The sequence below is a fragment of the Typha angustifolia genome, chromosome 14 (assembly GCF_048772165.1).
Source record: "Typha angustifolia cultivar Huaian chromosome 14, ASM4877216v1, whole genome shotgun sequence".
NCBI lineage: Eukaryota > Viridiplantae > Streptophyta > Magnoliopsida > Poales > Typhaceae > Typha > Typha angustifolia.
The window spans coordinates 8,681,507-8,701,503 of NC_133252.1; the positions used below are offsets into that span (position 1 = coordinate 8,681,507).

Below are 19,997 nucleotides of genomic sequence, written 5' to 3' on the forward strand. Positions count from 1 at the left end.
TTAGACAACACGCTGTCCAAATTTTTACACTCTATCTCTTGCTTAAAGTCTGTCATAGTTAACCACTCTTCATTAATAGTTTATCTCTGCGTCTAATACATTATATTTTCTCAAGTTCTCGTGTGTGTTAGTGTTGACGTCGATGTCAATGATATCTATCAATCCTCTATTGTTAAGAGTCAATAATCTCTCATGTAGAACAAATATCTAGATATATGATGATAACTTTCCTCATAAAAGGTGAAAACCTTGCTTATGTAATATATAACTATTATTATTTGTTACTATTGTTGTGATTTTGTTTCATGCCAATTGTTGCAACCCGATCTCAAATCAATACCAAATTTGGAAGGAGAAAGGATAGGTAGGCTTGGTTAGGGCTTTTGGTTAGCTTTAATGTACTTTTATGGGTAGATCGAAGGTTAGAGTAGTTCAAGAGATAGTGGAGATTATGTGGAGGTGATGATGGTGGAGTGGGGTTGTAGAAAGGGAGAAAAAAGGTAAGATGTCTTGGGGAAGTTGTGAGGTAGTTATGCAAAAGATTAGGTTTATGGAGATTAACATTGATCACTAGAGGATAAGGGTGAATGTCTTAATGACAAAGTTGTAAACTCAACCACAGCTTTAATCTCGAAGCGGATACTAAGAGAGAGAAATGAAGAGGGAGAAAGTTGGCTCAAGCCTAGATACAAAACAAATGCCTAAATATCAATAATGCAAAAGTGGTTGTCATTCTACACATTTAGAGGCTAGTCATATGTCCAAAAACAATAAATAAACTCTAATATGAAATCTCCTAATGTCAGGCATTCGAATATCGTCGTCATGTTCGTTAGGCCAAACAGCATAACTCAAAACTTCTAGTAGTCGTCATGAGTTTAAAATATTGTTTTGTGAACATAATTAGGGTGCACTCAGATCTAGTGGTATCTGAGCCTCCAATCAAGTTTGCTAAAGAAGAAAGTGCCAACCAACACGTTCTATAACTCCTTAATAACCAAAATGGGATATCGATCCGTGACAGTGATAGAGTTTAACTCTCAGTAGTCCACACAGAATTGCTAATTCTCATTCTTCTTCCTCACCAGCAGCACGGGTCAAGAATATGCACTCCGACTAGGTTGTATGCCTTGGTCCAACACCTCTATCACCAATCTAGAGATCTTCTAAACATGAGGATAAAGGAAAGGTCTAGCGTTCACTAGTTTGGTGCTCGGCATGATCTCTATGCAATGGTCTACCTTATATGCTTGTGGTAACCCATTCAGCTTCTCAAAGAGGATTGAAAACTCTTGTAAGCCATGAGCCAAATCATTAGCTATACTTGACTCATGTGTCTACTCAAGCTCTATGGCAGCTAGCTACATCAAGTAAGCTAGGTTCATAGTGCTCAGCAAGCTAAGTAGCGGCTTCAAGGTAGCTCCTTAGTGCGACCGGATACCATCAAGTTGCACCCTCCTACTGTTGTGAATAAAAGTGAGGCACATCTCTCCAAAGTCAAATATGACTGGACCCAAGCTCAAGTGTCATTATGTCCCTAAGACAACATGCGCTCCATGTAGTATAATAAGATACAAGTCCATGACAAAGATCTATCCCTGGACTCGCACCTAAATAGCACTATAAATATTTTTGGCTCGGAGCATTTTCATATCGCCAATGGTGACATCAAATCTTACTATTGGTTTAGAAGTGGGCCTGATCTTCCAGACTAGCCACTCATCTAGAAAGTTAAGTGTACTCTACCTTTCAATGAGGATATGCACTGATGCTTTCTAATGATGTCGTCCACTCATAGGGTCTTCGGTAGTGTAGTGGCTCTAGAGTAGGCATGTAATAAGATTGCACCCATGTCTCCTCCAAATCAATCTCCTCCTTAGCTACTAGTTGTTGCTCATCCTCATGCTCATCACCAATAGTGTGACCTCGCCCGCATGTACATTCTTCTCAGCCTCATCATCGATAAGCATCACCGATTTGGTCTATTGCGCAATGGTCATACCTAAAGGCACTTGAAGCACAATACTTTGGCCTTTCAGTCCTCTACTAAGGTAGGTATTAGAGTATGCATAGTAGGCCTAGGAGCTGTCTTCACATCAATGGAAGTAAGAAATGGTGGCTAGTGTTGAGTAGCACCCGTAAGAGCCCGTAGTAGGTAAACTAAGTTGTTACCGGTATGCGATGGCTTCAATGGTGGCCTACTATTCCATGGCCACCTCGAGTGCCCTCTAAGTGCTCTACATTTGTCCTCCATAAGTAGAGCATCCTCTATGGCTTGAATGTTCTCCAACAAGCCGACGATGAAGGTGAATTTGAATTGAATGTCTAACCACAGTAGCATGCATCGGCTGGACACTCGCTCAAATTCCCCTTGGTAGGATCTAACAATCAGCTTTTGGCCTGTCTTTACAAAGATATCATGGAAATCTTTGTAGCTCAACAATCTAAACCGTTTGTAGAGTAAACAATGAAACTCCATCTAGGTTTCAATCTGATGTGATTCGGAGCACACTAAGTCATCTTGTGCATGGATACAACCTATGGACCCTTTTTTATTTTGGTTTCTTAGATTTCTTCAAAAATAAGAATTCTAGTTGTCGCGTTCGAACGTGGAAAGGTCGTATTCGAACACCCTATTCGAACGCTTGCATAAGTTTGCACATACAGGAATGCAAATTGCATGTTTAAATGTGTGCAGGTTGCGTTCGAACGCCTGCATACGTTCGCACATACAGAGAACGTGAATTGTGTGTTTGAACACGGTTAACCTCATTCAATTATTTTGCTTGTTAGGTTTGCCTCTTAATATGTTGAATACTTATTTGGGATTATTAATAAATATTATGTTTTCCTTTCTTTTTCCTGTACTCTAACTCTTCTCCCTCCTCGCTTAAACCATAGCCGTGTGCCACCTCAACATCGATTACTCCTATTCCCCGTCATTTATCAAGTCCTCTCTACTCCTTAGGATCTCGGCCACCTTCTCCCCCCTTTTCCTTCACCCAATAGCACCTCGTGCCACCAATCCATCACCACCATCACCTTCATCATTACCATCACCCGTCATCTCCACCTCTATAGTAACATTACCTATTTTTGCCCTAGCTAAAGTCAGAATTTATGAAGGGCTTGAATATCAAAAATATAGTCAGGAAGATACGAAACGATCCCATCTATTTGCATAATTTTCTCACTACGAATATTTAGAGAATATTTTCTTTCGATTATGCGGATTGATTCCTTGCATCTGAGCTTGATCAGGTAGCTGACGCTCAATTCATAACACAATCGGCTAATGCATGGTAACTCACAAAAACTATCTCAATACCGCATCATCGGGGTGGAAGAATGCAAGGAGAACCTTTTTATCCTTAGCCATTCCCTAGAAAATGAATAATTATTTAGCACAATACAACCAATTAATCGGATCGCCACCTCGAAAAATCAAAAACTACAATTAAATAGTGTGCCTACAAATGTCGTTATCTTGGTTGGGATCCAATCTTGCCCCAGTCCTGATCAAAAGTGGATGCTCTGCTAGTCACACATGATTCTTTTAACGTCCTCTTTTAGCTCCTCAGTCTTCCTCATCATCCATCTCAATCCAGAGATCAACATTATCGTCATCTTCAAATCGCACTCGCAAGCGAGGCCCACCTAGCCTCGGCTCAAGCGTGGTCTCCCTCTCATGTCCTTGACTGACCGGTGGGACTTTTATGGGTGGTTTATGTGTGGAGGATTTAGGTACCACTTGTCCTTGCATCGGCCTTTCTTGGATTACTTGCAAAAACTTGGCATTTTGTTGTGCGATCATTTGACTCAAGGTTTCGATGATTTATTATGCGACTATTCACCTACATCATCATGGAGACACGCCAAGGAAATCTTGCTCAGATCCCGACTTGTTGTAACTCAATCCCAAAGGATAAATAGGCTTGGGTAGGTTTTTGGATGGGATTGATCTACTCTCTAGATCGAATGTTAGAGTACTTTGAAGGGAACTAAAGATCATTATGGATGTGATGATGGTGGTGGAGTAGAGATTTAGGTAGGGTGAAAGGGAGTAAGATGTTTTGGGGAAGTGGGATAGTTTTAGGAAAGGTTAGATTAATGGAGATTAACCTTGATCGATATAAGATAAGGATTAATGGCTTACGAATTGGTAAGGATTGTAAAAGAGGAGGGAGAATGGGGATACTTACCAAAAGGAGGGTCATCAAAGTGAAGAGGGAGAACCGACAGAGTTGTAACTCAATCGTGGATTGAATCTCAAAGCTGGTACTACGAGGGAGAAAGGATGAGGGAGAAGATTAGTTCAAGCCTAGATACAAAACAAATGCCCAAATAATTAATAATGTCAACGTGGCTACCATTTCAAATATTTAGAGGTTAGTCATACGTCTAAAAATAATAATAAACTATAATACGAAATATCCCAACCGTTGTGAGTTCGTATGGCCGACAAACATTCGAATGCTAGGCTAGGCCATTCAAACACCTAAGCTGTTTTTCTGCTCTTAGGCTACGGGTTTTGAATGTTTAAACTTGAGACTTGAATTCTGTGGGCTTATTCTAGTAACAAGCTAACTACTCAATAATTTATAAACTAGCACCAACCTATAAGCATCTAATTATCATCTATTAGGAAGGATCACATGTCTTAGATAAGGAATAAAGAGATATATAAGACCTTCTTTTGCAGAAGAATAATTAATTATATTAAGGCCTAGGAATCCAGACTTTTGATTCCTCCACCTCTTCATTTCTATTAGTAAGATCTTAATTATCCCAATTAACATGTACTCTTAAGCCTATTGGATACATCACATTCTCGAGTCTATTTATAGTACGAAACCAAGTACCTACATCTACGTACGAAACTGTAAATGTATTTTCACTAGCTAGTAACTTTCCCCTGTTAAATATGAGTTTCGGTTTGTTAAATATTGTTTTAAGGAAAAAAAAACGGGTAATTTGTCGATTGTACCAAATCTTCTATTACGTTAAAAAGAAATTGTAAACGCAATGCCCCTTCGAACTCAGTACAGATTGGTGAGAAATCAAAGTCAAACTTCGAGCTTGTGCTGTCCACGTTCTACCTTACTTCTTCAACTAATTTGGCATTAAAAAAGAGGAGTAGATTCTTTATCTTATCATTGGTTCACTTGCTTAAATACAATCCCTTCGAGTCTATAAATAGCTATCGGCATGAGCAGCTCTTCATCATCAGCTAGCTGCTCTTCCTCACTGCTCTCTTTCACTCTCTCCCGCCCACCTAAGAGCATACATATATATAGTAAAGATGAGCAGAGGAGGTAGATGTCAACTTCGTCTCTTGGCCTCCTGCCTTCTGTTTGCATTGGCAATTCAAGCCATGCTTCCCACGTCCTCTGCTTCCCTACAAGTTGGATTCTATGGTTGCAAGTGCCCAAAGGCTGAAGAGATTGTGAGAAAGGTGGTGTACAAGGCTGTGGCCAAGACTCCTGGCCTTGGCGCCGGCCTTACTAGGCTGTTCTTCCACGATTGCTTTGTTAGGGTAATTGACTTATACATTACACACACACACAGACACCCATATATATATATATGAGACTAACTACCATTAATTTTTGCACCAGGGCTGTGATGCCTCCGTACTCCTCGACCCAACACCAGCCAACCCCAACACGGAGAAAACTTCTCCTCCAAATAACCCTAGCTTGCATGGCTTCGACGTGATTGATGAAGCCAAGACTGCTCTCGAGCACCACTGTCCAGGCGTTGTCTCTTGTGCGGACATTATCGCATTTGCCGCTCGTGATGCGGCTAAATTCCTCGGTGGTATAACGTACGCCATCCCCTCTGGAAGGCACGACGGAAGGGTCTCCATCGCGGCCGAGGCACTCCAAAATTTGCCCCCTCCTTTCTTTAACCTCACCCAGCTCATCACCAGCTTCGCATCAAAAGGACTATCCGTCGATGATCTGGTTACCCTCTCCGGAGCACACTCCATTGGTGAGTCCCGCTGCTCATCCCTGTCGCTCCAAGATCCGTCTATCGAGCCATCTTTCATTGCATTCTTGAGGAGCAAATGCCCGTCGACTGCAAGCCGTACTGTGGTTGTGGATCAAGATATTGTGACACCAAATAAATTGGATAACCAATACTATAAGAACGTGATAGCTCACAAAGTGTTGTTTTCTTCTGATGTTGCGTTGCTCGCTAGCCCCCAGACGGCGACCTTAGTGGAGGGGTTTGCGAGGCATCAAGGAGCCTGGAAGAAGAAGTTTGGTGCTGCAATGGTGAAGATGGGCAATATAGGAGTGCTTATTGGAAACCAAGGTGAGGTCAGGAAGACATGTAGGGTTGCAAACTAGCTAGCTAGCTAGCTAGTTTCAGTACGACTTGCTATGCATATGCGGTGGTTTTCTCAGCATAATTTCATATTTGTCTTCCGACGTACGTATGTTGTTTCGTCATGCAACACTTTGTGGTTCGTTTAGTCTGTTAACGTTGTTTGTCTTGTTTTATTTTATTATTTTGTTCCCATTCATATTTTGTTTGTCATCATGTAATATCCAATAAATTACTTGAAAGTAAATCTTTATGAAAGTCAAGATATGTTTTCAGATATCGCTGTACAATTACAACCTATCTTTGCTCAATGGGTACAGTGCTTCTAAAAATCTTTGATACTGTGCCCAATCCTGAAGGTTCTATACATACGACCAGCACGTCCCAAATAATCGACCCGTTTATCGGTAAATTCGTGAGCTCGATTGGATTAGTCCTTATACTATATAACATAACAACATAACCATCTGAATTCTGAAGTGTCCTATAATTCATATTTCAAGGTATATCTTTTAACGGAAAGTCGTATATACAGCTTAAAGGGAGATCCCAAGGACAAATGATTGATTTACCCATTCAAAACAATTTAAATGCTATGACCATTCCATAATTTGTTCAAGCTTCCAATATAAGCTAGACTTAGTAATAAAGTACCACGAATTTTACCCTCGGGTTCAAATACCCATGGATTTTTTGTTTTACCTGTTCTCTCCCTCGATTAGATATTCTCTTTTTCGCCTAAGAAATATTGTATTGAGTAAATCATCAACAATTTGGAGCGTAATTTCGTCTTCATCTACCAAAACTACTGGAAATATTTCAAAAAAAAAGTAGACATACAACATACAAAACGCTCACGCCCTTCTTTATCTTAAAGGCTTATGATTTTATTTGTCACTTTGGAATTCACAACCAAAATGTCTCCGCGTCTAAATAACTAATTTGTTCCAACCTAGTCCTAGGATAGTCTTGCCTAAGAAAGAGAACCAAGTCCTAATTACCCCGCTAAGTGGTTAAACAAGACATTCTATTACTTAAGTAACATTAATCATTTTTTTATCGGACATGATTTGTAATGACATCGAGAAGACACAATGGTGTAATGCCTTCGAGATCTCTATGATTAGATTTATTTTTTCTATATTTATCTCATTTTTATTTATTTTGGTAAAATTATGATTTTTTTCTCATTTCGATTATTTTCATATTGTTGAAAGGTTGTATTCATAAATTATTGGAGATTGAATAAAGTTGTTAGAGTTTTATTTTATATTGTTCCTGGTATTGTCTTGGATCATCAAGTCTTTGATGCTCTAGTTCGTGATAATTTCATTAGAAAATCAACAAGATCATCGGCGTTCAATTCTTATATGCTCCATGATCATGATGATGTTGCTTACTTGACAGGTCGGAGCATTAAATCAGCAGGTTGCCATGTTGACTACTTTGGTCCAACAACAACATGCCATCTGCCGCCCATCTAGAAAACCCATGTATCAGACAAGGAGTAGGCGTATGATTTTGAGAACCCTTTTGATAGTTATCTGCCAAAGGAAAAAAGCCCAACAGTCCATCACAATTCAGGGCAATGGGAATCAAGTTTAAAGATTGAAGTGCCTAAGTTCCATGGAGACCTATAACCTGAAAGTTCCTAGAGTGTATTGCCACGTGGAGGAAGTCTTCAATTTCGAGGAGGTTCTTGACGTCAAATGAGTATCTCTAGTTGCTACCAGGGAAACTAAAGATAAGAGTTATGGGACAAGTTGAAGAAGTATATGTGCTCAGCGTTCCTACCCTACAACTACACGAGGCTATTGTATCAAATTTCATCAAATCTATGTTACAAATCATCTAAATTGGAAGTCCGGATAAAAAGATATAAATAAAATAGTTGAGTGAGATTGAAATAGGACAAAACGATAAATATCTGACGTTGTAACGGTCATCAGAAGGTGGTGGATAGCCAATTGTGATAGTGGATAGCTATATAGTAGAGTGGATGCTGGAGGAAGGTGGTGGCTACGATTTTGGTGCTTGGAAGAGTTCTACGATTACTGTCTACTCCAATAAAGATAGAAACGATCTAACAACTACGATAAAAATAATAAATATAATAATTAAAAAGAACTAAACTTAATTAATTCTTAATATTTGGATGCTTGGACTCCTGGAGAAATAAGCAAAGATCTTTATAGATTGCCCCTAGGAAATGAAGATATGCCCTGGGCTAGGAGTGCTGCACACAACTTATAACACACAAACCTATATCGTAAGAGCTCATTAGAGGTCTAGTAAAGAGCTATGGTGCAAATATAGAAATGAGTGAATTTATAATCAAAGAAAAAGAGATAACATGATTTTATGGTTATATTGAGAGTAATTTTTCCTTTTATATCTTTTTCTAATCCTAATTAAATCGACAAATCAAACAGTACTACTTTTATGAGAGACATCTTTATCTAACACTTGGAAATTAAGCTAAAGAGAAGTCTAAGAGTATCTCTAACCGGGCTCGAAAACTCTAAATTTGGAGCCTGGTGGGGCTCCAACAGGGCTTCAAATGGAATTCCAAATTCGGAGCCAGCTACTGTGGAGCTTCAAATTTGGAGCCCAGCTCCAATACAATTTAATTTTAAAAAAAATTTACTTTTACCCTACAAAAGCTTAATCTAAAAATTTAAATTCCGTCTGTATCATTTATTAAATAATCTAATTAGTTAGACTGAATATATAATTAATTTTACTAATTAATTTTTAATAAAAAATAATACTATTGGAAATGTCTCATCGAGATATTTAAAATGAGTATAATATTAAATTATTTAAGTTATTTAAAAAAATTATTTCGTGTAATATAATTTTGATATGTTTAATTAAAAAATAGTCATTTAATATTATTTATGAAATTATTGAATATTAGTCTTATTATAAAAATATTGATGAGAGTTTTCTAACTAAATATTTTTTATAAAAAAAATAATAATATTAAGAGAACTTATTAAATAATTTAAAATATAATATATAAATATATATATATTATATTAATTAAATAATAAATATAAAGCCCCATATATCGAGCTTTTGTTATATAGCCCTCCTTTCGAGATGCTATGAGAACATTAGCGGAAGTTTGGTATCAAAAAAGCACTTGTAATTGTGCGATTCTCCCTGGCAACATAAATAGCTTTTAATATTTCCAAATAGGCAATGACTTCAGGTTATGATGAGTATGTTGGCTAAACCATCGGCGTCCAACAAAGTTGTCCTAATGAAAAAGACATTCAACCTGAAGATAGTTGAAGGTGGATGGGTTGCGGAACATATGAATGAATTTAATACTATCATAATAAGTTGAGCTCGGCTGGCAACAACTTTGACAATGAGATCCAGGCACTATTAAATTTATCATCTCAACCTGAGAGTTGGATTGGCCTAGTTACGGCCTTGAAAATTTTGTCAGGATCTTCTACTCTGAATTATGATGTTGTCGTAGGTGTTTTAATTACCCAAGAAATCTGGAGAAGATATCTGGCAAAGTAGTGGGGATAACTCTCAAGTCAAGAAGAAGAAAATCTAGTCTGGTAAAGATAAAGGAGATGATTATTGGCATTGCAGCATAAAGTGTCACATCAAATGGTATTGTAAGCCTACAAATATTAGACGGACAACATTGCACAAGATACTTAGGGCTTCCAAGTAAATATCTATACAAACTCTAATTCTAAGATTTGATTTTATGTTTGGATGGATAGCTTGAATACTCTAGAGTAAATTTAATAGAAAATTAATGCAAAAAGGACATTCTCACTAATTACGGCAAAGGCAACTTTGGTTATGCATATCTTATGGATGAAGAACTTTTTAATAATAATAAAGGAATTACAAAGAAAATTAAAATTTATTTCATTAGCTAACACACTTAACTCTTATGCCACTGTAAGTGGATGGATAATTTAATTATTTTATATAAAGAAGTATAGTATTCTTAATAATTTAGTTTAGGGAAGGTATATGAAAAATGATGATAGTCGAGAAAATAAAAAGAAAATCCTAAAAATTATAGGTTTATTTTGTTTCAAACCCTGCTTTATTACATTTTCAAAAAAAAAAATCCTTGTATTTTATAAAAGGTATTTATTTAACACCGGTTAATTTTAAGTCACCTCACCTAAACATATAAGAATCTACAAATTATTCAATTTTAATTCAAGGTTGATATTATATAATTCTTTAATTCTTATTTTAATTTAGCATTTAAAATTTTGAATTATGCTTATCTCACAAGATTTATTCAAATTTTTTTATCAGTGGTAGCATTTTGAAGATTTCAGAAATATGGGTTACTTAATTTTCTTGATAGTAGGGTGTTAATGAGATATCCGTTGTAAAAGACATGAATTTCTTTTAGAGAAATCATATTGTAGGATTCGAACCAATAAAAGTCCATAATATCGGGCTTATTTTACAAAAAGTCCTATTTTTAAATACGGGTTATTTTTGTATATACAATGTCCATCTTGATATTTACACATATACCATTGAATATGAATGATTTTTACATGTATACCATTTAAAATACTAAATATCCCCTGAAATTAAATAACCATTAAATTATTTTTAAAATTTAATAATTTAAATGTCAACATATAAAAATATTCTTATTCTAGTTTCCAACTATTTTTCTAAAATAAAATATCTTTTAATTTTTCTCTATAAAATTGTTCATACTCAAGCTGAATATAACTAGGAGGATAGTTATACAAAGAGTATATATGTTTGTAGGGTATACATGTAAATATAATTTTAATAGAGCATACAAGCAAATAAGAGATTTTTTTAAGGGCTTTTCATGTATTAAATTGTTCGGATTTAAACATATAGTAGTCCAATAGGAAAATAGAATAAAATAATGAAATAAGAAAGAAGAAAAACAACGTCAACATCTAAACAAGTCGGAGAGCTAAACAATCCACCAAAAATAAAAAACAAATGCCAGGTCATCTTGCATGTGCATGGCAATGTTAGGTCACAAACCATGTCTTCATTTTGGATACATTAATTTGGTGGAAAATGAATACGCTGAAGTTCCTTACTATGTCTAAATGGTTCATGATATTTTTTTCTCTACCTATAGCCCATGCCTTCATTTGAGCAAAACAATACGTTACAATAAACTGCTTACTCATAAGTGTTAGGTAGGATAGACAAACCATATCATGCCATGAGCATGATAAAAAGAATGTTTCTAAGTACTTAAGGCAGCTCAAAGATTTACTTCAAAGTAATCTACTAATGATGGCAAATAATTAATAAGATAAAACAACTCCATCAGACTAAATAAAACTAGTGCAACTTTAGACAAGTTTGGAAGATATTGATAGTCATAAATAATGCAACTAATGTGTTATCTGAATTTATCTTTTCTACATCTGATTTATTTATTTTAGAATTTTATAATATTAAAAAAATATTAATAGAGGAGTTAAGTTCTTCTAAGGAATACAGTAGGGCAATGGTGATAGTAATGAAAAGTAAATTTGATACATATTGAGGTGAGTTCAACATATTAACTGCAATTGCATCTATTCTGAATCTAAGATGTAAAATAAAGCTCGTTAAATTATCTTTCCTCAAAATTTATTTCTCAGGTGGAATAAGGTAAAACAACATCAACAGACTGAACAAGTTGGAGAGTGCCAGAAAATGAATGCGAGGTCATCTTGCATGCACATGGCAAATGCTAGTTCACAACCCTGCACGTCTTCCTGACTTCACCCTGGTTTCCAGTGAGCACGCCGACATAGCCCAGCTTCACCATGGCTGCCCCAAATTTCGCCTCCCAAGCTATCGGGTTAGTCGCATAGCTCGTCACCAGGGCCGCCGTCTGAGGGCTACTCAGCAAGGTCTGGTCGGAAGTGAACAGCACTTTGTGAGCCTTCACGTTCTTGTAGTACTGGTTGTCCAATTTGTTTGGCGTCACAATATCCTGATCCACATGGGGACTAGAGCTTGCGGTCGATGGGCATTTTCTCCTCAACAGTGCTGCAAAGGATGGGTTCATCGACGGATCCTGGGGTGAGAGGCGACTGGAGAAGGACGAGCAGTGGGAGTCGCCGACGGAGTGCGCTCCGGAGAGGGTGACAAGATCATCCACGGATAATCCTTTGGATGCGAAATTTGCCTTGAGCTGCGTGAGGTTGAAAAAAGGAGGGGGCAGACTTTGGAGTGCCTCGGCCGCCGTGGACACCCTTCCGTCACGCCTACCGGAGGGGATGGCGTAGCTGATGTTACCAAGGAATTTAGCTGAGTCGCGTGCAGCGAAGGCGATGATGTCAGCACAAGAGACGACGCCGGGGCAGTGGTGCTCGACCGCGGCCTTGGCTTCGTCGATCACGTCGAATCCTTCCAGGCTATTATTTGGAGGGAACGTTTTCTCTGTCGTCGGATTGCTGCGGGTCGGGTCGAGGAGGACTGATGCATCACAGCCCTGCAGGTGCAACCATACCAACTGTCACTGTTAGATTCAAAGGTGATACAAAACCATAAGGATCTACTATATATATATATATACCAACTGTCACTGTTAGATTCAAAGGTGATACAAAACCATAAGGATCCACTATATATATATATATATAATTATTTATATATAAGCAATGATGTGTATCAGATCTCATAATATGATTTATATAAATTAAAACGATGGACCAAATTATGATGACAGGGCTTTGTAAACGTACCCTAACAAAGCAATCGTGGAAGAAGAGCCTAATAAGGCCAGCGCCCTCGCGAGGATTCTTGGCCACAGCCTTATACACCACGTTTCTAACAATCTCCTCAACCTTTGGACACTTGCAACCATAGAATCCAACTTGTAGGGAAGCAGAGGACGTGGGAAGCATGGCTTGGATGGCCAATGCAAAGAGAAAGCAAGAGGCCAAGAGAGGAAGCTGATCTCTACTACTGCTCATCTTTACTATATATATATATATGCTCTTAGAGAGATAGAGAGATGAAGAAAGTGAGCAGCGAGGAAGAGCAACTAGCTGATGATGAAGAGCTGCTCATGCCGATAGCTATTTATAGATGAGAAGGGATGGGTTTGAGCAAGTAAACCAACGATATATAAGATAGAGAATTCTCCTCTTTCTTATGCCAACTTATGTGGAGTAGAGCTAGAACATGGACAGCACGAGATGACAGTTGACTTTTATTTCACATGAGCTGTGGTCGATCAATAGCAGGCGTTGGCTTGTTGTAGTACTTTTTTATCTTTTCTTTTCACCCCTTTAAAACAATTAACAAAGCGAATACCTTCATCCTTAATCCCCATTCCATACTGTGTGCTCAAAATAACTTCCTAATTTTCAATTTGCGACCAACTCGCACGGAATCCTTGAGGCCACGTTCATGATAACTGGGAGGGGCCACGTTCTGGCAGTGATATAATAAAATTGGTTTATCTCCACATATTTCTTGATCTGTACAATCTACTCATTAGTAGATTAGTAGATTAGTAGATTAGTGAATACGGAATTTTAAAAAGTTAAAACGTATTCTACTGTTCCACTGTTAGGCCTAAAGTATTAATAAAAATTAGTTTAAAACTATTTGTACTTGTTATAAATCATAAAAAAATTATGATACATACTTAAACTCTATAAACTTGAAGAAATACAGGTATTTTTGTTTACATGCATCTGTATATTTTGATAACCATTTTTCAAATATATCCTATGAAGACAAATGATTCTATATGAACCTCTAATTTCTCTCTCTTTATCTAAGGGATGAGATTATTTAGTATCGTAGATATATAACTAGAAGAACCTGTTAACGAACCGGTTACCCCTTAACTTTCAAAGGGTAAAATAGTGTCTTTATTTATTCACTTTCCTTAACATATATTTTACTAATCCAAACAATTATTCCGTGCTAAATTACTCTACTTCTTTGTTTCCCGAAGACATAAATCAATTAATATCCACTTTTAATATGGATTGCTAACCAGTTAAACCTTATGAATTATTTTGGTTAGAATTATTTTTTCAAGAAATAATTAGTTTGAATGGAATCAGTATTCTTGTATGAAATATATTTCATTAAAAACGATCCAATAACAATACTATATAGCGTAACAGCGGCGATTACGAATTTGAAAAGTTTTCAGCTGCAATTACAAGAAAAAAAACAAAAAGAAATAAATAAAGATTAGAAAGGTGCATGGCAAGAAAATTAGCATTCATATTATTAATTTGGAATAATATGACTTTTATGATATTGTGGCAATCCAGCTTAATGAGATTCTCTATAATGCAACCTTTTGATATATAGCTGATTAATTTGTTTTTAAAGCACTTTTTGAGTGTATACCCTTATAAAATCTATTATTTGCTTGTATCATTGTATGTTTATCTAAAGCTAATATTTACATAAATAACTCTTAGAATATATGTTATTTATATAAATACTTCTGCTTAATAAGACTGAAAGCATTTGTTATCCCTTAAGTTTCTAAGGTAGAATAATCTTGAAAAAATAACATCGACTAGATTTTAGATGATAAATAGATAATAAATATACTAAATATTTTTTTATTATATCCATATTATCTGAAATTCTATTAGTATTATTTTAGATACATTAAATTTTTTATCTAATTATCTACAAGTTTGTCTCTAATAAATATCTTTAAATTTAACATGTAGATTAGTCAAATATGATAAAAGATATAACATCTCAGTTCGAATATAATAATAAAAGGATAAGATCATACATATAAAATTACATAGATGATGTGCATTTAGACTTAATTATAAGGTGGTCAAATGTAATTTTCCCTCCATATACTTGTCTTAGCAACTAGCTGAGTTTCTATGGACGAAACTATACATGTATTTTCACTCTCTAGGAACTATTCCTTGTTAATTATTTTGGATTAATACGAGTGTGGATTAAATAGTCGGTTTGTTAAATATTGCTTTAAGAAAAAAAATGGGTAATTTGTTGGTTGTACCAAATCTTCTATTACGTTAAAAAGATAAAATGAAATTGTAAAAAAAAAAAAAAAAAAAAAAAAACACGCAACGCAACGCCACTTCGAGCTCATTTAAAGACTCGTGAGAGAGAAAAGTCAAAACTTCCAGCTTGTGCTGCCCATGTTCTAGCTTTACTCCACCTAATTTGGCATAAAAAAGAGGAGGAAGACTCTTTATCTTATCTTATCTTGGTTTTACTTGCTCAAACCCATTCTCTCTAATTCGCTCTTTCATTCTCTCTCTCTCTCTCTCTCTCTCTCTCTCTCTCTCTCTCTCTCTCTCTCTCTCTCTCTCTCTAAGAGCATAGATTTATATATATTGGGGTCAAACACTTACACCTTGGGGAAGAATAAATAGTTCTCTACCTAAATCTAAGAACTGATCTATGCCAAAATATTCTTGAATCTTAAATTACTTGAGTGCAGAATTTTATACCTGAATCTATGAAAATTCTAATGGATCAATCCAATCTCTTGAGAAATCACCAACCATCCTTGTAAGCACAGGACTCGTCTCTAATGACTAAAAACCCTTCTTTTTAAATTATAATAATAGATTCTTTAAGACTTCAAAATTTGTCCTTGAAAAATTCTCTCCAAATTTTTTATTGATCTTTCTTCTCCCTCTTAGATGGTGTCAACAAAGAGAAGGGAACTGATCTGTAGATATTTTAATAATCTTTCAAATTCTATCTATTTATTATCTTGTGTCTTGAGAACCAATTCAAGTGAATACTAGCCTCTTGGGATTCTAAAAGTTGACTCCTCTTATTTATAAATCTCATAATCATTTTATCAATAATTTTAGTTTTATCTAAATAGATATACACATCTATGGACTACATCCTAATAAATACATAGATCGTCACATAATTCTTAATTTAGTAAGACAATCGTAAACATAATAGTATGTAATTTATAATTATATTACATATTTGCTCAATGCTAGATATTATGGTCCAATAATCTTCCACTTGGGCAATATGTTAAATCTTTTAATTATGTATTGCTTAAACATTATGCACATGCAAACTTTTTTGTCAACTTTATGTATTTCAAAATCAATTCTATCCATCAATCATATTACCAAAGAACTAAATTAACTTTTATTATATTTATTTGTAACTTAACCAACAATGATCACATTACTAATATAAGTGATATGAATCATGATTTGGATGTATAGCATAGAAATTTTATGTAAATTATGATTTTGTCATGCCTATTTCTAACTTGGTATCCTTACTTAAAAACTTTAAATACTGAAATTATGTAATCATATTATAAAATGCATATCTAAACAACTAATTGCTTATTATATATCCAAAATTGAGGTCAAACCTAAACAGTGACATAATGTAAACATAATCATTTTATTAAAAATGCATATCCATATAAAGATGTTGCAAATTATATGACTAATATAAATTAACAGACTCTCACTAAAACCGAGCATCCCTAACTGAAATTACAGCCATATGAGCAACATGCTTGTGAAATTATTTGGGTGTTAAACCCTTAGTAAGTAGATCTATTAGCATAAAGTCTATTCATCTTTGCTCTAGCTAACTAACTATTTCGTAATATTTCCTTTACAACTAAGAACATAATGTTAATGTACTTAGACTTTAATGAACTTTTGTTGTTAGTTGCATATAACACCGCAAACTTGTTGTCACAATACAATTTTAGTGGTCTCAATTGAATCCACTATATGTAGCCTTGTGACAAAGTTACGGAGCCAAACACCATGATTTAATGCTTTATATATAGCATGCAAAAAACTCTACAGCCATCGTAGAAAATGTTATAAGAGATTGTTTGGGCATATATGATACTCCCAACAATTGAGGCATATGGATACTTTAGCATTGTTTCCTTTTTAAAGAAATTCTTAGGGCACTAATTTAGACTAAACTTGTCTCCCTTTGCCACCGGAGTATCCTCTAGTTTACTATTTGACATGCCATATCTAATAATAATTTTTTTGATATAATTTCTTTGGGATAAAGCTATTTAGCCTTGGATCCTATTTCTTAGTATTTTAATCTCTAAGACAAATGGTGCATCGCCAAGATTTTTCATCTAAAAATTCTTCATCAGAAAGTTCATACTCCCAGATATAAACTCAGGAATACAATATATTTATATCATTTCTAGCAAGGAATATATCATCCACATATAAAATTAGGAATACAAACTTACTCCCACAAAACTTATAGTATATGCATTCATCCACTAGATTTGTGTCAAAGACAAACTGAGATAATCACTTCATAAAATTTATAATACTATTGTCGAGACACTTGTTTCAGCCTATAGATAGATTTCTTAAGTTTGCACACCATAAACTTTGCATCTTCGGACACACAATTTTCTAGTTGCATCATATAGATTGTTTTATCAATGTCACCATTGAGAAACACTATCTTAATATCCATCTAATGAAGCTCCAAATAAAAAATGCACAACTTATGCAAATATAATCCTCAAAGAGTCTTTCAATGAAATCGGAGGGAAAGTCAATCTATATTTATTGTCTTTTTTCTGTGTGAAATTCTTAGTAATAAGACGAACCTTATATTTCTCCACATCCGTTTGAATGCCTTTTGGTTTTAAATACACATTTGCAACCAATAGATTTCGCACATTTAGATAATGGGTCAATATCCTAAATGTCATTGTCAACTATTGATTTCATCTCCTTATTCATGACATCGATCCACTTTTAAGAGTTAGAGTATTCCATGGCTTGTTTAAAATTGATTGAACCATTTTCTAACATGCCAACATCAAATTCATGTTCCTAAAAGTAAACTACATAATCTGAAGATATTGTAAATATTTTCTCTCTAGTGGATTTCCTTAGTGGCACTATCTAAATTTTCTAGGGTATTTCTAGCACTGTTTGTAAGCCACATTTTTTGACAATTATGGGTTACAAAAAGGCTTGCTCCTAGTCTGGCCTATAACAACATCTTCTAAATTTCTAGAAAACAATATCGGGTCGCAAAAGGGTGGATTGCAACTTGTAATTTGATATGAAGTCGGACTATGTGCTGTTTGATTTTGTTGAGTTTGGTCTTCAATAATGGGTTCGTCTTCAATAATTGTATCTTGAGCTAAATTAACTTATGTCCACACTAGCCATGACACATGTGGGAATATTTATATACTCTTCTTCCAATTCAATTCAAAATCTCCTTAAGCACTCGGCATATCCAATAAAATAGCAACTAATAGTCCTTTCATCCAATTTTTTCTCATTAGGCTTATAAGGCCATGCCTCAGATGCACATCCCCATACACGCAAATGTTTTAAACTAGACTTTTGCTTAGTCCAAACCTCAAATAGATTTTGTTAGTTAGTTTAGTGGGCACTCTATTTAGGATATATGATATAGTCTTTAAGGCTTCATCCCATAAATTTTATAGTAAAGTTGTACGTCTCATCATACTTCTTATCATATTCTTAAGTATTCTATTACGTTGCTCAGCCACTCTATTCATTATAGGCGAACCTGGCAATGTATATTGAGGAACAATGATAAATTCATCTATGAATTATGCAAAAGGCTCTAGACGTTGTTCACCTTATCCATCATATCTATCGTAGTATAAGCCATTAGAAACGGTCCGTAGATGTCCTTTTGATTTTATATTTTATGACTTCTTCACACTTTTTGATTTCATATTTTCTTAGATTGGTTTGTATCCTTTTTATGCAATTCACACAATCATTGATATCTGAAAAATTTAAGGGTTTAATAATATCATTAGACATAAGATGTCCAATTCTTCGTTTAAAAATATGACCTAATCGCTTGTGTCATAATGTGGCCGAATTCTCATTAGTTAATTTTCTCTTAAGACTTCTTCTATCTATATATAAGGCTTCTAAATAAGAACTATTGACATCCAAAAAATATAGAATATCATAAACTGAAAAAAAAATCAAAGCTAACCTATTTTGAATCATAAAACAAAACAAATTTTCCATTTTCAAAAGTTTAAGTAAATCCATACTTATTTAATATAGAAATAGAAATTAAGTTCCATCTAAAAGATGGTACAACAAATGTCTCATATAAATCTAAATTAATTTCAGTTTTCAAAAGTAATTTATAAATCCCAATAGCTTCCACCTCAACTTTATTACCATTGCCCACAAAAATGAATCTTTCATTATCACTTGGCTTCTAGTAATTTAGGCAGTCCTGTAATAATACATTGATATGAGTAGTTGCACTTAAATCTATCTACCAAATGTGTCCAAATATAGAAGTTAATTAACCTCCATACAAATCAAGATAAGAGGCATACCCTTCTTAGCATGCCATGCAAGATAATTTTGGCAATGTTTCTTCTTGTGTCCAATTCCACCATAAAAGAAACAATTAGTACCATCTGGCAACTTGCATGCCCTTTTCAGATTTCTTTTGAGTGGTCACTGTAGCTTCCTTATTATCCTTTAGAGTTTTCAACCATTTCCATTTTCTAGAATTCTTATTTTTGGAGGTTGTAGCAACATGAGCAGTTTCTGTTTGATCTTGCTTCAATCTTTCCTCTTCATTACACATAATATGGGATGAGGTCATTCAAAAAAACTAAGTGATGCAAATTGGGT

At 35.0% G+C, this 19,997-nt stretch overlaps 2 protein-coding genes across 2 annotated transcripts; one reads left to right on the forward strand and one right to left on the reverse strand.

Moving 5' to 3' along the window:
* The first annotated feature begins 5,374 nt into the window (after positions 1 to 5,374).
* Positions 5,375 to 6,356, forward strand: LOC140776520 (peroxidase 2-like). Its single transcript, XM_073120252.1, has 2 exons — positions 5,375 to 5,536; positions 5,619 to 6,356. The coding sequence occupies exons 1-2, from the start codon at positions 5,375 to 5,377 to the stop codon at positions 6,354 to 6,356; spliced, it is 900 nt and encodes a 299-aa protein (XP_072976353.1).
* A 5,541-nt stretch (positions 6,357 to 11,897) lies between these two features.
* On the reverse strand, positions 11,898 to 13,383 carry LOC140776353 (peroxidase 2-like). The gene is made up of 2 exons (XM_073120020.1): positions 13,074 to 13,383; positions 11,898 to 12,820 (listed from the first exon to the last, which is right to left on the reverse strand). The coding sequence occupies exons 1-2, from the start codon at positions 13,302 to 13,304 to the stop codon at positions 12,074 to 12,076; spliced, it is 978 nt and encodes a 325-aa protein (XP_072976121.1). The 5' UTR covers positions 13,305 to 13,383; the 3' UTR covers positions 11,898 to 12,073.
* Between the last annotated feature and the right edge of the window lie 6,614 nt (positions 13,384 to 19,997).